This window comes from Ceratotherium simum, chromosome 6 (genome assembly GCF_057802395.1).
Source record: "Ceratotherium simum simum isolate JZ-2026a chromosome 6, ASM5780239v1, whole genome shotgun sequence".
In the NCBI taxonomy this organism is placed as follows: Eukaryota; Metazoa; Chordata; class Mammalia; order Perissodactyla; family Rhinocerotidae; genus Ceratotherium; species Ceratotherium simum.
The window spans coordinates 19,866,786-19,887,285 of record NC_141905.1 but is presented as its reverse complement, the minus strand read 5'-3'; the positions used below and the strand labels follow the sequence as shown (position 1 = coordinate 19,887,285).

The 20,500-nt window shown below is 43.3% G+C and overlaps 1 protein-coding gene across 1 annotated transcript in view; it reads left to right on the top strand.

Moving 5' to 3' along the window:
• The first annotated feature begins 1,088 nt into the window (after window positions 1-1,088).
• The window catches only part of DISC1 (DISC1 scaffold protein), a 345,468-nt gene continuing 326,056 nt past the window's right edge, over window positions 1,089-20,500 (top strand). The window contains exon 1 of the mRNA XM_014788932.2: window positions 1,089-1,412. Coding sequence (XP_014644418.2) covers window positions 1,142-1,412 — 271 coding nt within the window. The 5' untranslated portion in view covers window positions 1,089-1,141. The remainder of the gene's footprint in view (window positions 1,413-20,500) is intronic.

Genomic DNA, 20,500 nt, shown 5'->3' with positions numbered 1-20,500 from the left:
GTGTGTCCTCTGAACCCTCCTGGAGTGGAGAGCAGGTCTTAACGTGATAAATCCACTCTGATATTCCAATCCCCCTAAGCCTTTGGGTACTTCCTTAGCAGTATAGCAAGGCAGTTCTCGCATTTCCAGTGTAGGTCAGCTCTTGGTCCATGTTTCAATCTACAACCAAACAAACTGTTAGAGCCTTTTCTAATCTCTCAAACTACAGCTTTGAATCCAGATCTCTTAGTGGTGTATATCATTAAACTCAGCCAGATCCAGCTTTATGCTCCTTCCATCTTCCACACATCCTTAATATCCATTCTCATATTCATTTTGTCCCACAACACAACGACTTTTAAGCCTATCTGTGCGTTTTCACTCCCAAGATTCTTATCTTTTGAAGGACCGTGGCCCTCCTCTAGTTCTAGTGAGATCCTGCCCACTCCTCCAGAAGGTCTCCCTGACTCTTCACAAGACTCCCTCTTACCCTGGAACTTCTGCAACACTTTCCATGCCAAGACTCTTGTGCCAAGACTCTGGCTCTTGGCATATCCTACCATATGTTGCTATTTAGTTTTATATGCATCTGTTTATCTTCCCGACTGGAGGTGAGCTCCTTAAGGGCAAGAACCATTTCTGGCAGATGCTACCTAAGGGGGTGCTCCAGTAGCCTTCCTGAATGAGCCAAAGAGAAGAAGTGAAGGAGGTGAGTCAGTAGCCTAGGAGCTCCGCACGGATCACAGCTTGCGTCCAAGGTGGGGACGGGGCTCTGGGACCAGTCCAGTGCTGCCTGAAGATTCAAAAAGTTGGATTCACCTTTCATTTTTGAACAACTGCTCCCACTCATCTCTTTCCCAGCGTCATCTGTCGTCTCCCTGCTTTCTCCTCACCCTCTCATCCCCTCCGTCTCCTCACCAACCCTTTGGTCACTTCCCTAATCACGCGTGTGGGAGGCGCCCTCGTAGACCCACCCCTGGTGGCCTCGCCGTCTCTCCTTCCCTGCGCTCCCGTTCGCCCCACCGCACTTCCCCTCTCATTTTCGCCCACAAATGAGCGAGAGTGAAAAGCGAACTTTCAGAGGTCTGGGAGACGGGCTGTGGGCCTGCCGGGCCGCCCGCCCCAGCCGCGTGCGTGCGTGTGTGTGAGTGTGTGTGTGTGTATGTGTGTGCATAAGGGGCCGAAGCTGGAAAGGAAACCGCTCGCCTCGCCGGGGAGAAGGAAGGAGCCTCCCTCTTCCTCGCCGGCCCCCTCCCCACTTCCCGTCCGGCTCGGCGCCTCGCTTCCCCCTCCGCGGGCCTCGGGCGCCCCGAGCCTGCCGACCGCCGACGAGCTGGAGGCGGCGGAAGCGGAGCGGGAGGAGCCGGCGGGGCGCATGCTGGGCGGGGGTCCCCAGGGCGCCCCGGCCGGTGGCGGCGGGGGCCACCGCGCAGGTAGGGTAGCTGTCACCGCAGGCGGGCGGGGCCGGGGGCATCCGGGCAGGGAGGGCGCGCTCTGCCCCCTGGAAATCGTGTGGGTCTGGGTGTGCCTCTGTTAACAGCTTGGGTTCTGTGCACCCTTTTCGAGGTGAGGGAAACTGAGGCAGGGCGCGTGGCGTGCGGGGTTGGGAGAGGGGTCCGGTCTGGGGCTGCCCGCCTGCGCCGAGCCGGGCCAGGTCTCTCCCCTCCGACTGTACTGAGATCCCGGCGAGCGGCAGTTTTCGAAACAGCGCTGGTAGGACCCGCCCCCGTGGCGGGTCTTGGTGGCCGAGGAAGGCGGCAAGGGCCTGCCTGAGGTTTGGGTCAGTCCCGGGACCCGGCGCCGCCGAGCCTCTCGTCGCCGTGCGCCCTCACCCGCTCACCTGTGGGACAGGGGACGCCCGGCTCGCCCTCGTCCCGAGACCCCGCTGAGAGACGGGTTCCACCCCGTCGGGGACCCGGAGAGAGGAGCTGGGGTGGGATGAGGAATGTGGTGCTGGCACCTGCCCAAGGGGCTGCTCTGCAAACAATTTCGCCTCCCACTTCCGACTTGGCGACAGCAACGCCCACGGCCGGGCTAAGGAGAGACCGCTCCGTTTCCACTTCCCAGAACACGGGTCACGCTGTCAACTCTCAGTGTTGACACCGAAGCCATTAAGTCGATGGTTGCTTTTCAAGAGTGACAGGACGTGTCCTACCACCTTACTCTTAAAATACCTACAAAGGCATTTGAGACTTTCCAAAAGAGACTTTCGGAGTCAGGGAGTGCTGCCGTTGCGTCCTTGCTGGGCCACCAGAGGGCCGGGTAATTTTAGACACAACGCTTAGCATCTGGGAGCCTTGGTTTCCTCAAATGTAAGAGAGAGCACCCATTACCTCGCCTCCTTGTCTCACACGTGTTGTGCATGAAGGCATTTTGCCAACCGAACTGTCAGTTGGACAAATGCAATTTGGGTAACACCAGAGAACTAAGAGTTGGAATTTGGAGATAGTCTGCCTGCATCTCAGTCTTGGACTTAGCCATGCCTCAGTTTCCCCATTTGTTAAATGGGGACAATGACAGTGCCCACCTCATAGGGTTGTTACGGGGTTTAAATGTGGCAGTGGCTGTGAAGCACTGAGCCCAGGGCCTGAGATGTGGAGTAAGCTCTAAATAACCTTAGTTGCTATTTTTACTAAGCAAAACCTAAATGATTTGGAGAGATGTGGAAATACCAGTTTGATTTGATTAAAATATGAATAGCAGAGTATTTGAGAAGGCATTTAGTTTTATTCCGTTCAGGCACGGCACATAAAGTCTTTTGGGGTTCAGCTGAGAACTGTGTCACTGAGCAAAAAGCGGTCTGGAGCGCTTTGACCCCGAGCCTCGGTTTCTTCATCCGTTTACACAAAAGATAAAAGAAAAGAAAAATGGGGACGGTAATTATGGCTTTTTGTACTGACAGAGCTGCCTGAGGATCAAATGAGGTAAAAAATCTGGAAGCACCTTGAAGAGTCTGAGTCACTGGCTAATATGAGACGTCACTGCTACCAGGAGGGAAGAATAACAGGGGCAATTTTTTGAGAGCTTACAATGTCAGGCCGTCTGTTAGGAATTCTTCTGATGAAATCCGCCCCAAACGTTTGTGAGGTAGATATTTATAATCCTCATTTTCCCTGTACAAAGCTGATATTCAAGGTTACTCTGCTTTTGTCCCAAGGTCACATAGCTGTTAAGGGTAGAGCCAGGAATAAAATCCGGTGTGGGTGCCTCTCACAAGTGTGTTCTCAACCGCTGACCAAACTGAAGTTATGGAGACGAGCCATGGTTCAGAGTAGACCAATGTTAGATTACAGTTAATAATGTCTTGCATGTTTACAGACTCTAAAATATGAGTGAATTGTTAGCCCTGGCAGAAGAGACTTTGAAATAATCTTAATTTCTTTCATCTCTATTTTAAAATCCCATTTTAAATTATTTTCTTGCAGAAATAAAAAATGAAAATTTGCAATGAAAAAAGGTATTAAAATCTTGAAAGAACGTATTACAATAACTCATTGCAAATCTCAGACTAAATGGAATCGGAATTAATTTTATTTTAACACTTAAATTTGCCAGAAACATTAGAATGGCACAAGAGGTGTAACTGGGATTGAGGCTTTTGGTGTCATGGTTACCTTGCAGGGCTGGGACCCAGGACGTTTCTGTAGGGACCTCACTGCTCACTGAGATGACCTCAGAGGGACGTGGACCTTCAGAGAAATTCTGTGCACCTGAAGGGGGGGTGAATGCCAGGTCTACAGGCTGCAGAAACAATTCCTAAGTCATTTGTTTCCTAAATGAAATTTCTCTTATTCTTTTTTCTTTTTCCAAAAGCAATGCGTGCTCATTACAGGAAGCACAGGAAACTATAAATAAGAAAAAGAACATAAAAAACAACAGTGATCCTGAGCCACAGAAAGCAAGTGGCCAAAAGGAAGGGGAGTGGAGTGTCAATAGAGACAAATAGCTTGGTGTCTCTGCTCTTGTAATCCATTTCTGTGCTATGTCCATCAATTTATATCTGTTTCAAAAAAGGGGAGCAAACTATTATTGTTTTAAATGAAAAAAATAATATTTGCTCGTTGCTTGAACATTAAGACATTAATTTAGAAAAAAAGAAGCCAGAATTTATTATGCACATTAAGCCTTTTCCATTTAAAAATAAACCTTAAACGTTTGATTGGAGGATTAGAGATTAAATTGTTGATGTTTGAATTTTATTGTGGTTTTGGTCAAAGTTTCAGAGCAAAGAGGGGGTACAATGGTGATCTTTAAATACTGAGAGCTAAACACCAGCACAGAACAAAGTTTCTAGGAAAAATAAGTAGCATTTGTACATTAGGGTCATTAGACTAGAATTAGAACCATTCTTTTGATAATGATGATAGTAATTCAGTTTATATGCTGGGTTCTCATGCAAAGCAAGCAGAGAGCACTGCTGCCAGAGATGCCCTTGGCAGCCACTCTGGGAGTGAAGAGGGTCCCCTTTGGCACAGCTGGGGCCAGCCATTTTTCAGCCAGCACCGTTTAGTAATGCAAGACTTTTAGCCTTTGGGAGTCTTCTCTTGCTTGTTCTTGACTTTAATGACTGTGTGGTAAAAATTCCTTGGCGAATGTCTTTTGTGCAACAATCAGGCAATTTTTTAAATACCTGCCACAGATGCTTTAACCATTCTGAATCCCTTTTCTCTTTTGAAATGAGAGTTTACCAGGTGCTCCTTGAGCACACTTTGCAATCAGCTCCCAGTTTTTCACACCTAGTGGAAGTGGGAAAAGAGAACTGTGGCTGACCAATGAATGAAACATTATTTATATTTGGCTTTGGAAGGCAGTCAGGAGCCCACACGATATGCTCATCTGCTGAGATGACCACTGGTTTTGAGACTGCTTCCTTTACTAGCCCTCCCTCCTTTTGGCCACCTGGCTCCCGTCATGGCTCAGAAATGGATAGTAGAGGTAGTGGAGCTTCCTCTAATCGCTAGGGTCGCTGGTCATTGTAAACAGAATTACAGAACTTATTGCTGGATGAAGTTTCAAAAGATCAATTGGTTAAACCCCTTGAGTTCTGGCAGGTGAGGCATCGACAAGTGCATTTACCAAGTGCAGCTGCTGAGAACTCTATATTTAGTCAATATAATGGTAGCCGTAGGTGCAGGAGACCTGGTCTCAAATGAAATAATTGGAATGAATAGCCCTAGATTATCTTTCCCATGTCAACTTCAGGTTAATTTCCCAGCCATGTTGCTCATCCATTTAAAATATGTGGATAAAATTCTACCCCTACTCTGAGAGTTCAAACCCATCTGCAAATAAAGGGTAAAAGTCTTACTGTGAGAGGCTGATGTTTATTTGCAGATGGGTTTGAACTCTCAGAGTAATGCAGTGAAGATAGTAAACTCCTTGAGGTGAGGGACAGCAGTCTCTGAGGATAAATTGTATATCACAGAGTACTGGCAGTTGTAAGTGCCAGTAAAGATCACGGAATCTGGCCTGCTTATTTTTCAGGTGCGAAAAGTGAGGGATAGCAGTAGAGTATTAGAATCTGGGTTCTCTTACTTAGAGCTGTTCCCATTAAACTGTGCTTCATTCCTTAGTTCTGCATAATTCATCCTTGCTTAAGAAATATTAAGTGAGTTGAACCAAATCCTTATTTTTTTTTGAGTCATCATGCTCTTAAAAACTTAAAATTTCAAGCACTTACTTTTGTCATATCATCAATTGATCTTTAAGAATCCATTAGTTCATTTATTCATTATTCATTCTTTCAACATCGATAGAGTGCCTTCTTGACCCAGAATTAAAATTGGAGCCACACATTAATAAGGTATCAATTTTTGACTTAATTTAGAGAAAAACTTGCTAAAAATAAAAGTTGTCCATCAATGGAATAGGCCGCCTTGAAAAGCAGTGAGCTCTTTGCCATGGGAAGCATTTAAGTTAGTGCTGACTGATTCTGTGGTGAATGTAATGGGGGAGTCTGCATATGGAGAGGGGGGCCGTATTGGACGACATGTGGGAAAACTTCCAGTTCTAGGATTCTGTGATTTTTGTCCTGGAGGATTGGGATTGTCCAGGATTTGAGCTACTGTGTAAATTTCCTACTCCTGGCTCATTGGGGTTTCACATTTTGCCTCCTCCCTCCACCCAGGTGGTTCCATTTCAAGAGGCCTAGCAGGCTCCCTGCAGTCAGCTGCCTGGATGCAGTAGGTAATTTAACTCCCCAGGGTTACACAGATCTGGGATTGATCTTAATCATTAACATGATCATGTTCACCCAGGCGAACAAATCGACCAGGAATAGAAACGTGTATTTGACAGGTGGCCCTGCCTGGAGACTAATTGCTTTCACAGGTTGGCAGGTGAAATATCTCAAGTTTAATGAGTGAATTGTGTCCTGAATATGGAATCTGAGTTTAAATTTAGTTTTGTGACATGCACACTGACCTAACTTTTCTTTTTCCTACCTGTCATCTCTTAATTTGTGAGTGGATTGATAAGATGGTTTGGCATAATTCTTAGGCTTTTTTGTTGTTGTTGTTGAGGAAGATTGGCCCCGAGCTAAGATCTGTTGCCAATCTTCTTCTTTTTGCTGAGGAAGATTAGCCCTGAGCAAGCATGGCTTGACGAGTGGCGTGTAGGTCTGTGCCCAGGATCTGAACCTGCGAATCCTGGGCCGCTGAAGCAGAGCGCATGAATTTAATGACTACACCACTGAGCCAGCCCCTAGGCTTTATTTTTCACACAGGAGAATGTATGTGTTTTGCATTTATAGATGAAAGCATGCCACATCTTAATACTGATAGGAAAAGGAGGACATTTTACAGTGGTCAAATGAGAAAAAGTAAATATAGAGATAAATTGAGGTTCTTCTGTTTCTGATGCACTGGAAACTTAGAACTGTGAAAGCTGTTTTGTGGTTATAAAGCCTCTGATGAAGGAAAAAAGTTTGTGTATTTCAGTACGATTCTTTTTTTAAATTGAGGTATAACTGACAATAACATTATATTAGTTTCAGGTGTACAACATAATGATTCAATATTTGTATGCATTGTGAAATGATTACCACAATAAGTCTAGTTAACATCTGTCACCTTACCTAGTTAAAAAAATTTTTTTCTTGTGATGAGAACTTATAAGATCTACTCTCTTAGCAACTCAGTATGATTCTTAATATTTCCCTAATGTTTTTCATTATAGCTACAGGCCAGGCATTATGAAATGTGAGACAGCTGTCTTAGGGCTTAGATAATCTGCATTCAGTTCAAACAGTAGATTTGGGGACCTTAAATTACCTTGACTTTTATCAATCCTTTTGTTTCCCTTTGTCTGGTTATATAATTCTCTTCTAGCGATATTGCTATCTATTTATTCTTTCCATTATATTTATTTGTCAATTCAAGAGTATTTATGTAGCACCTACTGTATACATGGCCCTGTGGTGTGCACAGAAAGGTGTCTAAAGATGTATTAGTTTGTCCTTGAGGACCATCTAGTCTGAAGGGAAGATCTAACGAAGCCTGGTGTTCTTTACAAGTGATTAAAGGCAACCCTTTGAGCTTAACAGCCACTCTTAGGATGCTTCTTCCGATGGTGTCTCAAGCTTTCCTTATGTCCTCCTGCTCTTGACACTTGATTGAGTCAGTATTTCTCTGCTCAGTCAGGCCTGCACACTGCTGCCAGGATAACTTTCCCAAAGCACAGATCTGATTAGGTAATTGTTCCTCTGTGCAGCCTCATTACTGTCCTGAAAGCAAATTCTCGGCATTTCTTTCTAAACCTTCCATAAATTGGCCCCTAAATCCCTAAAATGGATACTCTGGCTCTTTTATTGCACACGTTATTCTGCCCACCAAGAATATAGTGGAATCTATCCTTTTTGCCCTCAATCTCTACTCATCAAAATGTTACCCTTCACATAAGATCTAGCCAGTAATACTTCATAGCCTTCCCTGGTCCTCTGGAATCATCTTCTCGTTCCCTCTTCCCCTTCTGTTATAGTTCTTTATGTATTTAACCTGCTTTTCCAACTCCAGTGTAAACTCTTTCAGCTCAAGGAAGCTGTGTGGTTTATCTCCTTACCGCTCATCTATGTCGTATGCTTGTGGTTTTCTCCACTCTCACTGAATTGAATTAGACTCTTCATTATGTTTTAGATTGAGTAATCCAGTGTGTAGATTAACCACATCTGTTGTTTTTATGTCTTTCAAAACTGATCAAGAGTTCTAGAAGTTCAGTTCAGTTCAAATGTCTATGGAGATGCGCAAACCACATTGCCAGATACTGTGGTAGCTCTTTAAGATAAAAAAAAAAGTAGACTGTTATCCATACTCTTGAGAAGCCTATAGTTCAGTGGAGAAAAGAGAATTCTTATTAATTTTCTGGAAGTTTCTGGATGTTGTTTCATCAGAATGATTGGGCACATTGGGATACACCAAAATCATTGAGAAGTAACTAGCATCTAATAGATGCCCAGTGAATATTTTATAGGATAGATGGAGGGAGAGTGGAAGAAGAAAGAAGGAATCCTTGAATTCATAATTTATTTATTGCAGTGTTTACTCCTAGGCATAATAATGTTGGAGATAATTTACTCAAGTATTGACTTCCACACAGGTGTATAAAATGTGCTGCTCTTCATCTACAAAGAGAGATACTAGTTCTCCATCTGTAGGAATTCTGAGTTAATTTCCTGGTTGTGGTGTTGCATTTGCTTAATTTCATTGACGTTCTCTGATCAGGCAGCTCCGTAGAGCAGGACCCACGTTTCCCAGGCTGGGGGAGGCCTGCAGCCGTCTGGGGGCCGTGACGAGGGGACTGCCTCGCACTAATTCCACACTCACGATCTCATCCTCTACCCAGCCCGCTAATTTGCCTTGGGGGCTGTAAGATGAGTTCTGAACTAGTTCCCAACCATGCAGCTTTTGTGTGTCTTTACTCGACTTAAATAGTAATTTGAATGGAAAAAATGGAAAAATTCTATCATTTTAATCCAACTGTTACTTTTTTTGACTCTGATTTGGGATTATCTAAATACATCCATTCAAATATTTATTGTATGTAAATGTTTTGGAAACTTCTTTTTCAAAGCATAAGGTGATATGTAAGAAAAAGTATTGATATGACCCCTGTTTTTCCCATTTTGCTGAGGCAGAATAGGGCTCAGTGAAAATAAAAGGAGATGTCCCAAGGGAGTTACTTTACCTTAGGCTAATCTTGGGATGAATTTATATTGACATTGCTTTTAAAATTTTATGCTGCTTCTTAATGAGCAAAAGATCCCCCCCACCTTTTTGTTTTTTTTTTTTACAATATCATATCCAAATTAGAAGACTGGCTTTCAATAAAATGAATAATTATTAGTCATTACAGAGCTGGGAAGGGGTAAGTGGAACAGAAATTTAGTGGAGAGGAACATTCTTCTGGATATGCATTTGCATTAGTCTGGGCTGAATTTCTTGAGGGCAGACCTTGTCTTATTTATCTTCTTATCATTTTTGTTAGACCTGTAGTAAGAATAAAGACTTATTGAATTGAATTGGTTTAAAATAACATGTGTAATAGAGCCACCATGGCACACAGGAGAATTGCTTCCCAACCAGCGGTGACTCCTGAAACGCTGCCTGGAGAGGCTTAGGCAGCAGTTGGGTTAGGACAGTTGCTTTTGCGTGCAAGCACACTCTTTATATAGACTGCACATTCAAGATCAATACAAGTGGCAAACATTTCTAAAGGAGCTGCCGTTTGCACATTTCATAAGAGAAAAAAGTCAGCTGCCCGTGTCAAAGCACATTCTCCTGATTTTCACTTGGAGTGGCTTTAGTGCACTGTGAAGCAGGTGCGGCGCTGCAGCCCCCCCAGGCCAGCCCTTGGCACTGCTACTACTCCCGGCACCTCCTACATTCTACCGCTCATGATGTTCATCGCTTCTCATGCTGCACTGTGAATTCCTGAAACATGGGACAAACGCGTCTTCAAGTGGAAGCTCAGAGACACAGTCCAAAGGCAAATTTCATTTAAATTGTGATCAAAATACTTCACCTTACTTGTTATTGTTGTGGGCAAATGATGGTTAACCACGATTGGCTGAGAGGCCAGATGGAAAGGACACTGGTCTGGGAGTGAGGACCCTACGAAAATCCTTTAATGTCGCTGGATCTCAGCGTCCTTCCTTGTACAAACGGAGATAATGTCAGCCCTCAATGTCGAATTGTGGTTAAGATCTAATACGATCATTTATGTAAGAGCTCATCATCATCTATAATATTTATGTTAAAGAATTGCTTTTCTTATAAGCTTACTGATATTGTCCCTAACATCAGTCCTGCCTGCAATCTCAGTTTGCCTTATGGCTTGTCCCTCACACCCTCAATCTGGGTCCCTGGTCTCTTATCTGAATCACATTCGTGTTTCTGCAGCAAAATAGATGCTGGTTCTCTGAACTCAGTGGCATAAAGACTCTCGGTTGCTTTGCATCTCTGCACGTGAGGTTTTGCCACCACACGAGTTCAGTCAGGTCAGACTGCTGCTAGACGTATGAGGGAAAGCCTGTGGTTCTCAGACAGAGACTTTTGGTGCCCCCTTAAATGCCCACCACCACTGACAACAAGGTGAGCGATTCCTTTGGCACATCTGGTGCTGCCTTGGGCTCTGAGTGTTCTAGTGCTGCTTGTGATGAGCAGGTTTCATGCGATGATTGATACCAGATGCATTGTGGAGAGTGAAGGGGGCTTAACAGGGCACATCTGGGTTGGCTCTGTGAAGGGAATTCGGGTTCTAGACCCAGTCAATCTTTGCTTTTTCAAGGTGTAATTTAATTTTGGTTTCGTCTTTATAAAATTTTCATCTGTATGAAATGTAAGCTCTGTAGGATTCTTTATTAGGACACTTTGGATTTTGGTTTCTCTTAATCCTCTCTGACAGTTTGCCTCTCCTGCCTCAGAAAATTCACTGCTCTTGCTGGTATCGTTTCATACCCGAAGAGGGCATTCTAACCTTAAAAGAAGTTCAGCGCAGCAGAGCGCCTGCCACTGCCTTTCTCTCTACGCACAGATAGTTTGCCTTCTCCCTTGGCTTCTCAGGTGTTTGGGCTCAAGGGAGGAAATAGTTACAGTTCACATTTATTTAGTAAAACCATTATGAGAATGAACCCAACCTGAGTGCACACTGAGACAGAGGGGGGCCCGGCTGCTTGCTTTCCCCAAACATTGCCGGGTCTCTGTACATTTTTGGAGCTGTTACTCATGAGCTGTTTTCACTGAGGGAGAACTTCTGTGAGGTTGGGACTTGGCAGGCCACTTGGCTAATCCTTTGGGTGTTCTTTCAGCATTGTCTGCAGTGACTGTGGGAGTCAAAGGCCCTTCAGTGTAAAGATAATGCCAGCTTGTTCCCTGGAACCCCAAGGGAGCCAGAGTCAAAGGGGCTTTTTGTCTGACCAGGAGAAAGACCCACAGAAAATCCCAGCTTCAGATATTCCTCTGCAGTCTCATTGTCCCCTCAGAGCTGACTGTGCTTGGGCTTCCTTTGAGTGAGGCAGTAACTAGTACAGAAACAAAGTAAATGAAAGGATGCTGTTCATGGTGGCTGGGGTCGAGTGCACATGCGGGTGCACCAGCATGCAGGCTGGGCGCGTCCCCAGACCCCGGTGCCTGAGTCCCAGCAGTGAGCACTGGGCTGGTGCATTGAAGGTAATACCAGCGACTTCATACTGTTAGGAGAATCGATTGTGGTCATCTGAGTGAAGATCCAAGTGCAGCATCTGCCTTATTGTAGGCACTCAGCATTATTATTGAGGGGCTATTCTTAGACTTCAAAACTCTGCTAGCAATTCTGTCACTTACTAGGTCTATGACTAGGAACAAGTCATCTAATTTCTCTTCATCTGTAAGCTGGGCAATAATAATGCTTATTTCATAGGACTGTTGTGAGGATTACAGAGAGAATATATATGCAAAGGCTTAGAAAACAGCAGCGCATTAAAACAGGTGGGCTTCGTCCTACAACTCTGGAGGTGATGTCCTGCCGAGGGTCCCAGTCTAGGGGTCAGTGGGGTCGACATCCAGGCTGGGCTCCAGTGCTAAGGAAGGCGTATCTTTTTCTAATTCCTCAGCTCAGAGGGGCCACTTTTTTCTAATTTACCTTCCCAGAGGGGACATCTTTTTATAGTTCATCACCCCAGAGGGGGTACCTTTTAAAAAATTTGCCCAACAGTACCATATGTGCTAGCAGCAGCCTGTCAACAAGAGAAAGATGGCATTATTAGTGTGGAGGACAGAGCTTTCTTGGAGAGAGTGCATGCGTGCTTTACCTGGTTCCAACTTGGTCATTTCTCTTTAATTTCAGTGATACCGTTACCATAGTCAGAGGAGCAGTTTTGCTATTTCCTCAATTCTAAATTTTCTCTAGGATTTTCCTTGAGGCCAAGGGCTATAATCCCCTGCCTTCCAGGGCCCCCCTCCTCAGCACTGCCCTGCACGTGTCCTCCAGAATGGACATTTGTTAACACAGGTGGGAAGAGAATGGGTCAGAGGGTAGGCTGGGTGCTGGCTGTTGACTTGGCCTCTCACCACCCTTCTGTGCCTTGCTCTTTACTGTTGGGTCTGAGAGTCAGAGAACGGCACATCCCTGGCTCCCTTGCCAGCTCCCTTCCTGTTAAATTCTGCCGATAGGAGGCACTCGTGGAAGACCAGAGGCAGGAGGAAGAGAAAATCTTTTTGATTCTGGGTTTTTCAGTGGGTGGCTACAGGCAAGGATGGTTGGTTTGGACTCTAGCAGCCCCGACAGGTGGCCCTTTTCCCAGGCTCCAAAGGACACAACCTCCTCAACGGTACCCAGATTGAGCAGGCTCAGGGGTACAGCCCAGGAACATTAATGCCTGATCCTAGCTGTTACCCCGTCTTCCTCTTTGCTTCTGCCCTCTCCTTGCCATTTGTTTTCTTCCAGTTCTTCCCATACCTTTGTGACCAAATCTCTGTATTAAATGTCCTCTGTTTGGCATACCTGGAGTGGTCTCAGTTTTCCTACATTTTGTGTGTGGACTCTGTGGATCTGTTGAGTGCTTTGGGGGCTGGGTACACTCCCCAGGATCTCATGGCACATGGACGCTTCATTTCTGTTTCCATCTTCATCACGCATCTTCATCTGTGATAGCCTTTAAATAGGTTTTCAGCCTCTGGCCTCTTAATCATGGTGGAAATTATGGTCAGATTAATTTTTGTAAAACTCTAGCTCACACCTCTGCTTGAAACCTTACGATTTTTCTGGCAGCCATTTAGCAAAGGTATAGTCACATATGACCTAAACCCTAATGGTGAGAATCATAACCATAGGCACCTCTCCCACAGTCTTCACAACAGAGGTCTGTGTAGTCAGAGGGTCATTGTTTCTCCCTGGCTGGGAAGAAGGCATTTAGCTCAGTGACAGGCACACCAGTACTCATTCGGGTGTGAGAAAGATTTCAAAACGTGGCTGTGGCAGCCCTCTGCATCTCCTTCCCTCCCCTCACTGGTTCCTCGTTCAAGTCAAACTGGGGCCTTTAGGACGGGGCCCTGCTCTGCATCGGCCCCTCCTCCTCCCCTGGAGGACAATGGTCAGCTTACAAGGCCTGCCCAATGTCCCAGGATTAGGGAGGGCAGAGACTGGGAAGGTTAAATCATGTCACTTATAAATTGATGGAAATCTGTGTACTGTGAAAAGTGCAGATAAGATGTAAGCCTACATAAGATTGTTATCCTCTTGGGAGGGGGGTTTCTCACACATAGGTTTTCTGACTTCCTTGAAGTAACGTTTTTAAGAACTTCCATGTTGAAGGGGATGGGGAGAATCTCTTAAGGGAAATGAAATGGACATTACAGGGTCAACTGGAGTAAAAATAATACAGTTAATGTTCAAACATAGCTTTATTGTTTTTATATAAAAATCAAAACATAGGCATTGTGAAAACAAACAAACAAGCTTGAAAAATATATGGTGGAAGAAGAAATGATCACTGAAGTCCCACCTCCCTCACTGTTAATTCTTTCGTGAACATCCTTCTAGAGGGTTCTCAGAGCCTCTGTTAGACACACTAATGATTTTATGGAAGTGGAATTATGTTGCATCTTGTTTTCTAACCTAATTTTTTTTCACTTATTGTTACAGCACAGAAATGTTTTCATGTCAACAAACATTACTTTACATCATTATTTCCAGTGGCTTCACAGTATTCCATGTTTGCACCACAGTTTACTATCCAGGCACATTAAATTGGAATGTTTACAATTGTCACCATTTAGAACATGCTAACTTTTATTAAGTTCTTGTATTTAAGGTGATGCTAGTGCTATAACAGTTATTCTGAGAAATCAGTGGCTTAGAACATTAGAAGTTTATTCCTCTCCTAGGTAAAGTTCAGGTGCTCCCTCCATTTACTGGTGAATACCTTGAGGCACCAGGCTTGGATGGAGGAGCTGCTGTACCTTACATGGCCATTCAGGGACTCAGGCTGACAAAGGCCATACCATCTTAATGAAAAGAGAGAGCAGAGGACTTCAAAGGAGGTTTTTATGGATCAGAGCTGGAATTGGCAGATACCACTTCTGCCCACATTCTGTTGTCACATGGCTACACAAAGCTGCAAGGGAAGCTGGGAAATGTTACTTAGCTGTGTATACAAGAGGAAAAGGAAATAGGGTTGATAAACAGTGGCCAGTCTCTCCCAGAGCTCCTCCTACTGGTTATCAAATTTCTGCTTCATTTTCCCTCTCACATCTAGAACCCAATCACTCCTCGCGGAAGGAGACACAGCTAAGTACCATACAGTCATTGCATCTGGCTCACTCTTCAGGATCTCTGGCTGATGTGCAGTCTTCTCATCATGTCTAAATAAGGATCTTAATGGTTCTGTGACTTAACGAACTAAAAAAGAAAAAGTTATTTGCTTCCTCCCTAGCCTCTCCCAATTTTCTGTGGTGGAGCAAAGCCAGCATAACAACACCAAAAAATTCCATTTAGAACAGAGTAAAATAGAGATGCACAGTAGTTGCAGGTTTAAAGCAATCATGGAAGCCAGTGAAGGCCTCCAACCAGGGCTGGGAGAACTTTCTGCACTAGACCTTGATTCTGCTCTTGGAGAGGAAATCTCCTGTCCATTGGTCTCCATGGCCCCTGGCTCTGTCGCGTCCTTTATTCCTCCTTGTAGGAAGTTCCTTGTAGGAAGTTTCTCCTTGTCCTCATTCTCCATGGCAACATTTGAAGCGGTTGCTGGGGAGTCTGCCATCTTTACCAGGACATGCACACTCTGTATGGGGCCTGAGATTTGTTTAAGGCTCGTATAGACTTTTCCTTTTTTAAGTCCAGGCTTATGGTTTCTCAGGCCATACACTTCTATTAAAAACTTAGTAGGGTTTGCTTCTCTCTTCCTCCATTATGTTCCTTATACCAACAGCTAATCCCAAAGTTTTTTTCTAGACATTATTATCAAACTTGATTTATTGTATTACTCTATCAACCCATGCCCTTCTTTCTCCATTAAATGGTGGTTACTTGAGGCCCTCAGGCTCAGACGGGAAGGCAATACTCTTAATCAGTTCTTTGCCACAGGGCTGAGTCTTTGGGCCTTTGTCGCTCAAAAGCTTTTTCAATCTTATTTCCTACTGTTTCAGATTTAGAAGCAGTCAGCTTTTCCAACCCTTTAAGCACACAAATTTCTGGATTCTATCCCCTTTCATTTATGGCTTCCAAAGTCTCCCAGAGCGTCGACATCTAATCAGTAGACAGAGGAAGAGTGAGCGTGGGATGACTGCACAGAGGTTTTTATAGGCCAGGCCTGGAAGTGGTGGATGTCACTTCTGTCCAGTTTCATTGATTAGGACTCAGTCATGTGGCTACACATAATTTCAAGGGAAGCTGGAAAATGTAGTCCAACTGCATGTGTAGGAGAAAAGGGAAATGGGCTGGTGAACAGTTCTCGGTTTCTACCTGGGTGCCCGTGTAGCACAGACTCTTCTAAGAGCCTTACAAACACAAACTCCTTTAATTCTATGAGGTAGAAACTGTTGATATCCTCATTTTACACATGGGAAATTGAGGCACAGGGAAGTTAAATAGCTTGCCAAAGGTCACACAGCTAGTCGGTGGTGGAGACAGGATTTGAATCCTGACTTCCTCACTTCAGGGCCTGCAATGATATTCACTACTCTATACTGATAAAATAGAATACCGTTAAAACATAAATGTGAAGTATAAAAAGTGATGAAGGAGAAGATCACAGATTCAAAGATTAAAAAGTGAGAATTAGAAGTGATAAATTTAAAAACTACATAAAATAAAAGAAATTGAGAAGCAAAGAATACAAACTTAAGAGAATGATGCACAACCTTCCATGTAATATAAGGATAAGTGTGATAAATGAAACACAGTGGGTAAAGATTAAAGAAAATAGAAATTAGGGAAAACCCAAAAAATATTGATATAACACATGTAAACTGAAAAAAGCATAAAGATGAAATCAAAAAGTAGTAAAATATTACAAAAGAATAAAAATATTAAATAAGTGAAAATAAAGAGTTAAATAAATGAAAATCAAAATATTAAAAAAGGCAAAGCGAACTCAAGACTCAATGTTCAATAAGACATAATACAGCTAAGATTCAAAAAAGGGAAAATAGAAGCTTCCTCTATGCCAAATAAGAAAAAGGTTAAAGTAAACTAAAAACACAAAATTATAAATGGAATTAAAACAATATAAGAATTACAAACAAGACTATGGGATTTTAAAAATAAATTCACGAAACAAGTAAAATAAGTAGCAACAGAAATCCTGTTCTCACAGTGCTCCAATCTGAATCAATGCCTGTGTTTAGGGGTCCCCAGTAGAGATTTTTAGGGCTGAGAGCTGAGGGGTATAGAAGGGGACCTCTGATCTCCCCTCCTTTGCAGCCCCTAAAATGCCTGAGTGGCATTTGCTGATGTCAGTGAAATGGTGCAGTAGGAAGCTCCAGGCCCTCATTCCCCCATGGAAATGTTAAAAAAAAACAAAAACCAAGAAACGATTAGAGACTGGCTAAAATAACTTTACAGGAACTCTGGAAAATAGTCAAAGGTCTACAGCAACTAAGTGAACCCCCAATTAAGAAAGAGCCACATTCAGAATGGTAGGTTCTACAGAATTTAAATGATCAGTGCATAAAAAATAATTATAAATTTATGTTAATGAGTACAGAATGTATAAAGATGTAATTTGTGACATTAATAACATAAAGGGAGGGTAGGGCTGTGTAGAAGTAGAGTTTTTGTATGCTGTTAAAGTTAAGTTGGTATCAATTCAAATTAGATTATTACTCTAACTTTAGGATGTTATATGTAATCCTCATGGTAGCCACAAAGAAAATATCTATAGAATACACACAAAAGGAAATCAAAATATGCACTATAAAAAATCAAGTAGAGGGGCTGGCCCAGTGGCGTAGTGGTTAAGTTCACGTGCTCTGCTTTGGTGGCCCGGGGTTCACAGGTTTGGATCCCAGGCACGGACCTATGCACCGCTTATCAAGCCATGATGTGGCAGGCGTCCCACATATAAAGTAGAGGAAGATGGGCATGGATGTTAGCTCAGGGCCAGTCTTCCTCAGCAAAAAGAGGAGGATTGGCAACAGATGTTAGCTCAGGGCTAATCTTCCTCACCAAAAAAAAAAAAAAAATCAACTAGACACAAAGGAAGGCCACAAAGGAGGAAATGAGAGACAAAAAAGCTCTAAGACATGCAGAAAACAAATAGCAAAAGGGCAAAAGTAAGTCACTCCCTATCAGTAATTACTTTAAATGTGAATAGATTAAACTCCCCAATCAAAAAGCATAGATTGGTGGAATGGATAAAAAAAGAACTGTGATCTGACTACATGGTGTCTACAAGAGACTTACTTTAGCTCTAAGGACATGCATAGGTTGAAAATGAAAAGGTGGAGAAAGACATTCCATGCAAGTAGTAACCAAAAGAGAGCTGGGTAACTATATTAATATCAGACAAAATAGACTTTAGGTAAAAAACTGTTACAAGAAACAAAAAAGGACAGTATATATTGATAAAAGGCTCAATTCACCAAGAAGATATAACAATTATAAACATATATGTACCAAATATCAGAGCTCCAAAATACATGAAGCAAACACTGACAGAATTGAAGGGAGAAATAGCTCTACAATAAAATGGCTGCGTAATGCAGTGTGAAGGCTAGTCCAGCTTCCTCCATGATTCCCATGTCACGTGATGTGGACATCTGCAGTCTTCAGTAGCTCCCTGTTGTCTGCTGGCATTTAAGACCTGTACTTCATGTGAATACTGACTTCAGCTACGCTGCCCCTACAACTTGGCGATGAGCATCCCCACCTTGGTTGTGTTACCTCCTATCTTCCTGCCTGAAAAGCCTCTCTTTCCTCCAAACTCCATCCCTTCTAGGAAGCCTTTATTTATGAGCCCAGATTAATGACTTGCATCACTTACCCTTGGCTGATGGCACATATTATCTTTACCACTCATTTGGCACGTCATATTTGATATTTATTTGATACTTGCATTTATATTATGTCTATTTGTTTGCTCTCCCCAACCAGGTTTTCAGTTTCTTGGGGGCTAATGCTCCTTTCAGTCACTGGCATTTAGCGCCATAACCTAGATGTTGAATCTTATTTTCCTATTGAATCAATAGATATCTCTTTAAATTAGGCTCAAATACTGATTTCAGCCCTAAGGATTAGCTAATGGAAGCATCATAGGTATTAAGTTGGGCAAACATGGCTAAGCTACTTAATTTTGTGAGCTTCAGTGTCTTTATTTTTAGATCTGGGCTCCATTTATTATGCCTCCACTATGTGTCAGGCAATGGGCTAATGCTCACTTAACCATCACAACAACCTAAAGAGGGGCGTACTATTCTTATCCCCATTTTTCAGTTGAGAAAACAGGCCCAGAGACATTAAGTAACCTCCCAAAGTTACCCAACTCATAATTGGAAGAGCTGAAATTGAACCCAGATCTCTCTGACTCCTTTGCTTGTTATCATTTTAAATGGCCACAAATACTGTCCAATCCTTTGACTTCTTCATCTTGCCTGTGATCTGAGTACAAGCCCTTCCTCATTTCTCCCCCTCCCCCAGTGACAGTTGTGGTAGGCAGAATAATGCCCCTTCAAAGATGTCTACATCCTAATCCTGGGAACATGTGAATATCTTACCTTACATGGCAAAAGAGACTTTACAGATGTGATTAAATCAAGGCTCTTGAGATGAGGAGACTATCTTGGATTATCCCAGTGGTCCCAAAGTACTCACAGGGTCCTTTTAGGTGAAAGAGAGAGGCAGAAGTCAAAGTCAGAGAGAGATTTGAAGATACCAAGTTGCTAGATTTGAAGACGGAGGAAGGGGCCATAGACTAAGGATTTCAGGCAGCTTCTAGAAGCTGGAAAAGTCAAGAAAACGGATTTTCCTCTAGAGCCTCCATAAGGACAGTAACCCTGCTGACACCTTGATTTTAGCCCAGTGACACCTGTTTTGGACTTCTGACCCAGAACTGTAAAAATAATAAATTTGTGTTGCTTTAAGCTATTAAGTTTGTGGTAATTTTTTTGCAGCAGCAATAGGAACCTAATACAATAGTTTTTCTGCTTTCCTTACCCTTTTGATGATTTCTAAACTAGAAATTCTAAAATTCCCTCTTTTCCTTCACATCTCCCACTGCCTCTGTCACCATTCCAAGTCATATTCCGGAGCTCTGCTTCACCAGCTAGGGCATCACTCTCGTGGGCGTGGAAAGTTGCTCACCTCTGCTTAAGGCCATGTCATGCCAATTACCTTCCTGGCTGCTTTCTCTTAAAAGGTGGTGCCCAGAAAGAAAGAAAGTCCTTATGTGTTCTTAGCAGAACAGGGAGCCATAGGTCTCCTACCCCCCTCAATCTGAATGCTGGGTCTCTTCAGTGCAAGCCAAGATGATGCTTAGTTTTTGGTGCACACATCACATCACACTGGCCACTCAGGTTGAGTTTATTGTTAACTTCAACACCTAAGCTTTTCACATCATATAAAAGCAAAAGACATTATGAATAGTTCTTGTATCTTGTAGAATGTCTGCCATCTTGAGTCATGTAGCTTTTGGCTCAAAGAGGAAAAAAATGTACTGAATTAATCTCTCCAGGGAAAGATTTAAAGACTGGGCTAATGAGGAGAGACAGACGGAATTCGGAGAGAAAGATGGCAAATTCTAGAGCTAATCTAATTAAAGGGCTATGGGAACTTTTCATTGGTGCATAAATAAAATATGACAATCAGTGTCAGCTAAGAAACCCTCAGCAAATATCTAATCTCATTTTTTTTAGCATCACATAGGTATGTTGTTTTTTAGTAAACAGCATTATGATATGCAAGAAGCTGAGAGAAGCAGAGAGACACAGGGAAGGCCTCTGCCCATCCTCTATGCTTGCTCTCTCCCTACGTCCTCTTTAGAGGGCATAGAATCTCCTAACCATTTCAATCCATGACACATCTGTGACATTGCCAGCTTGAAGGGTAAAGTAAA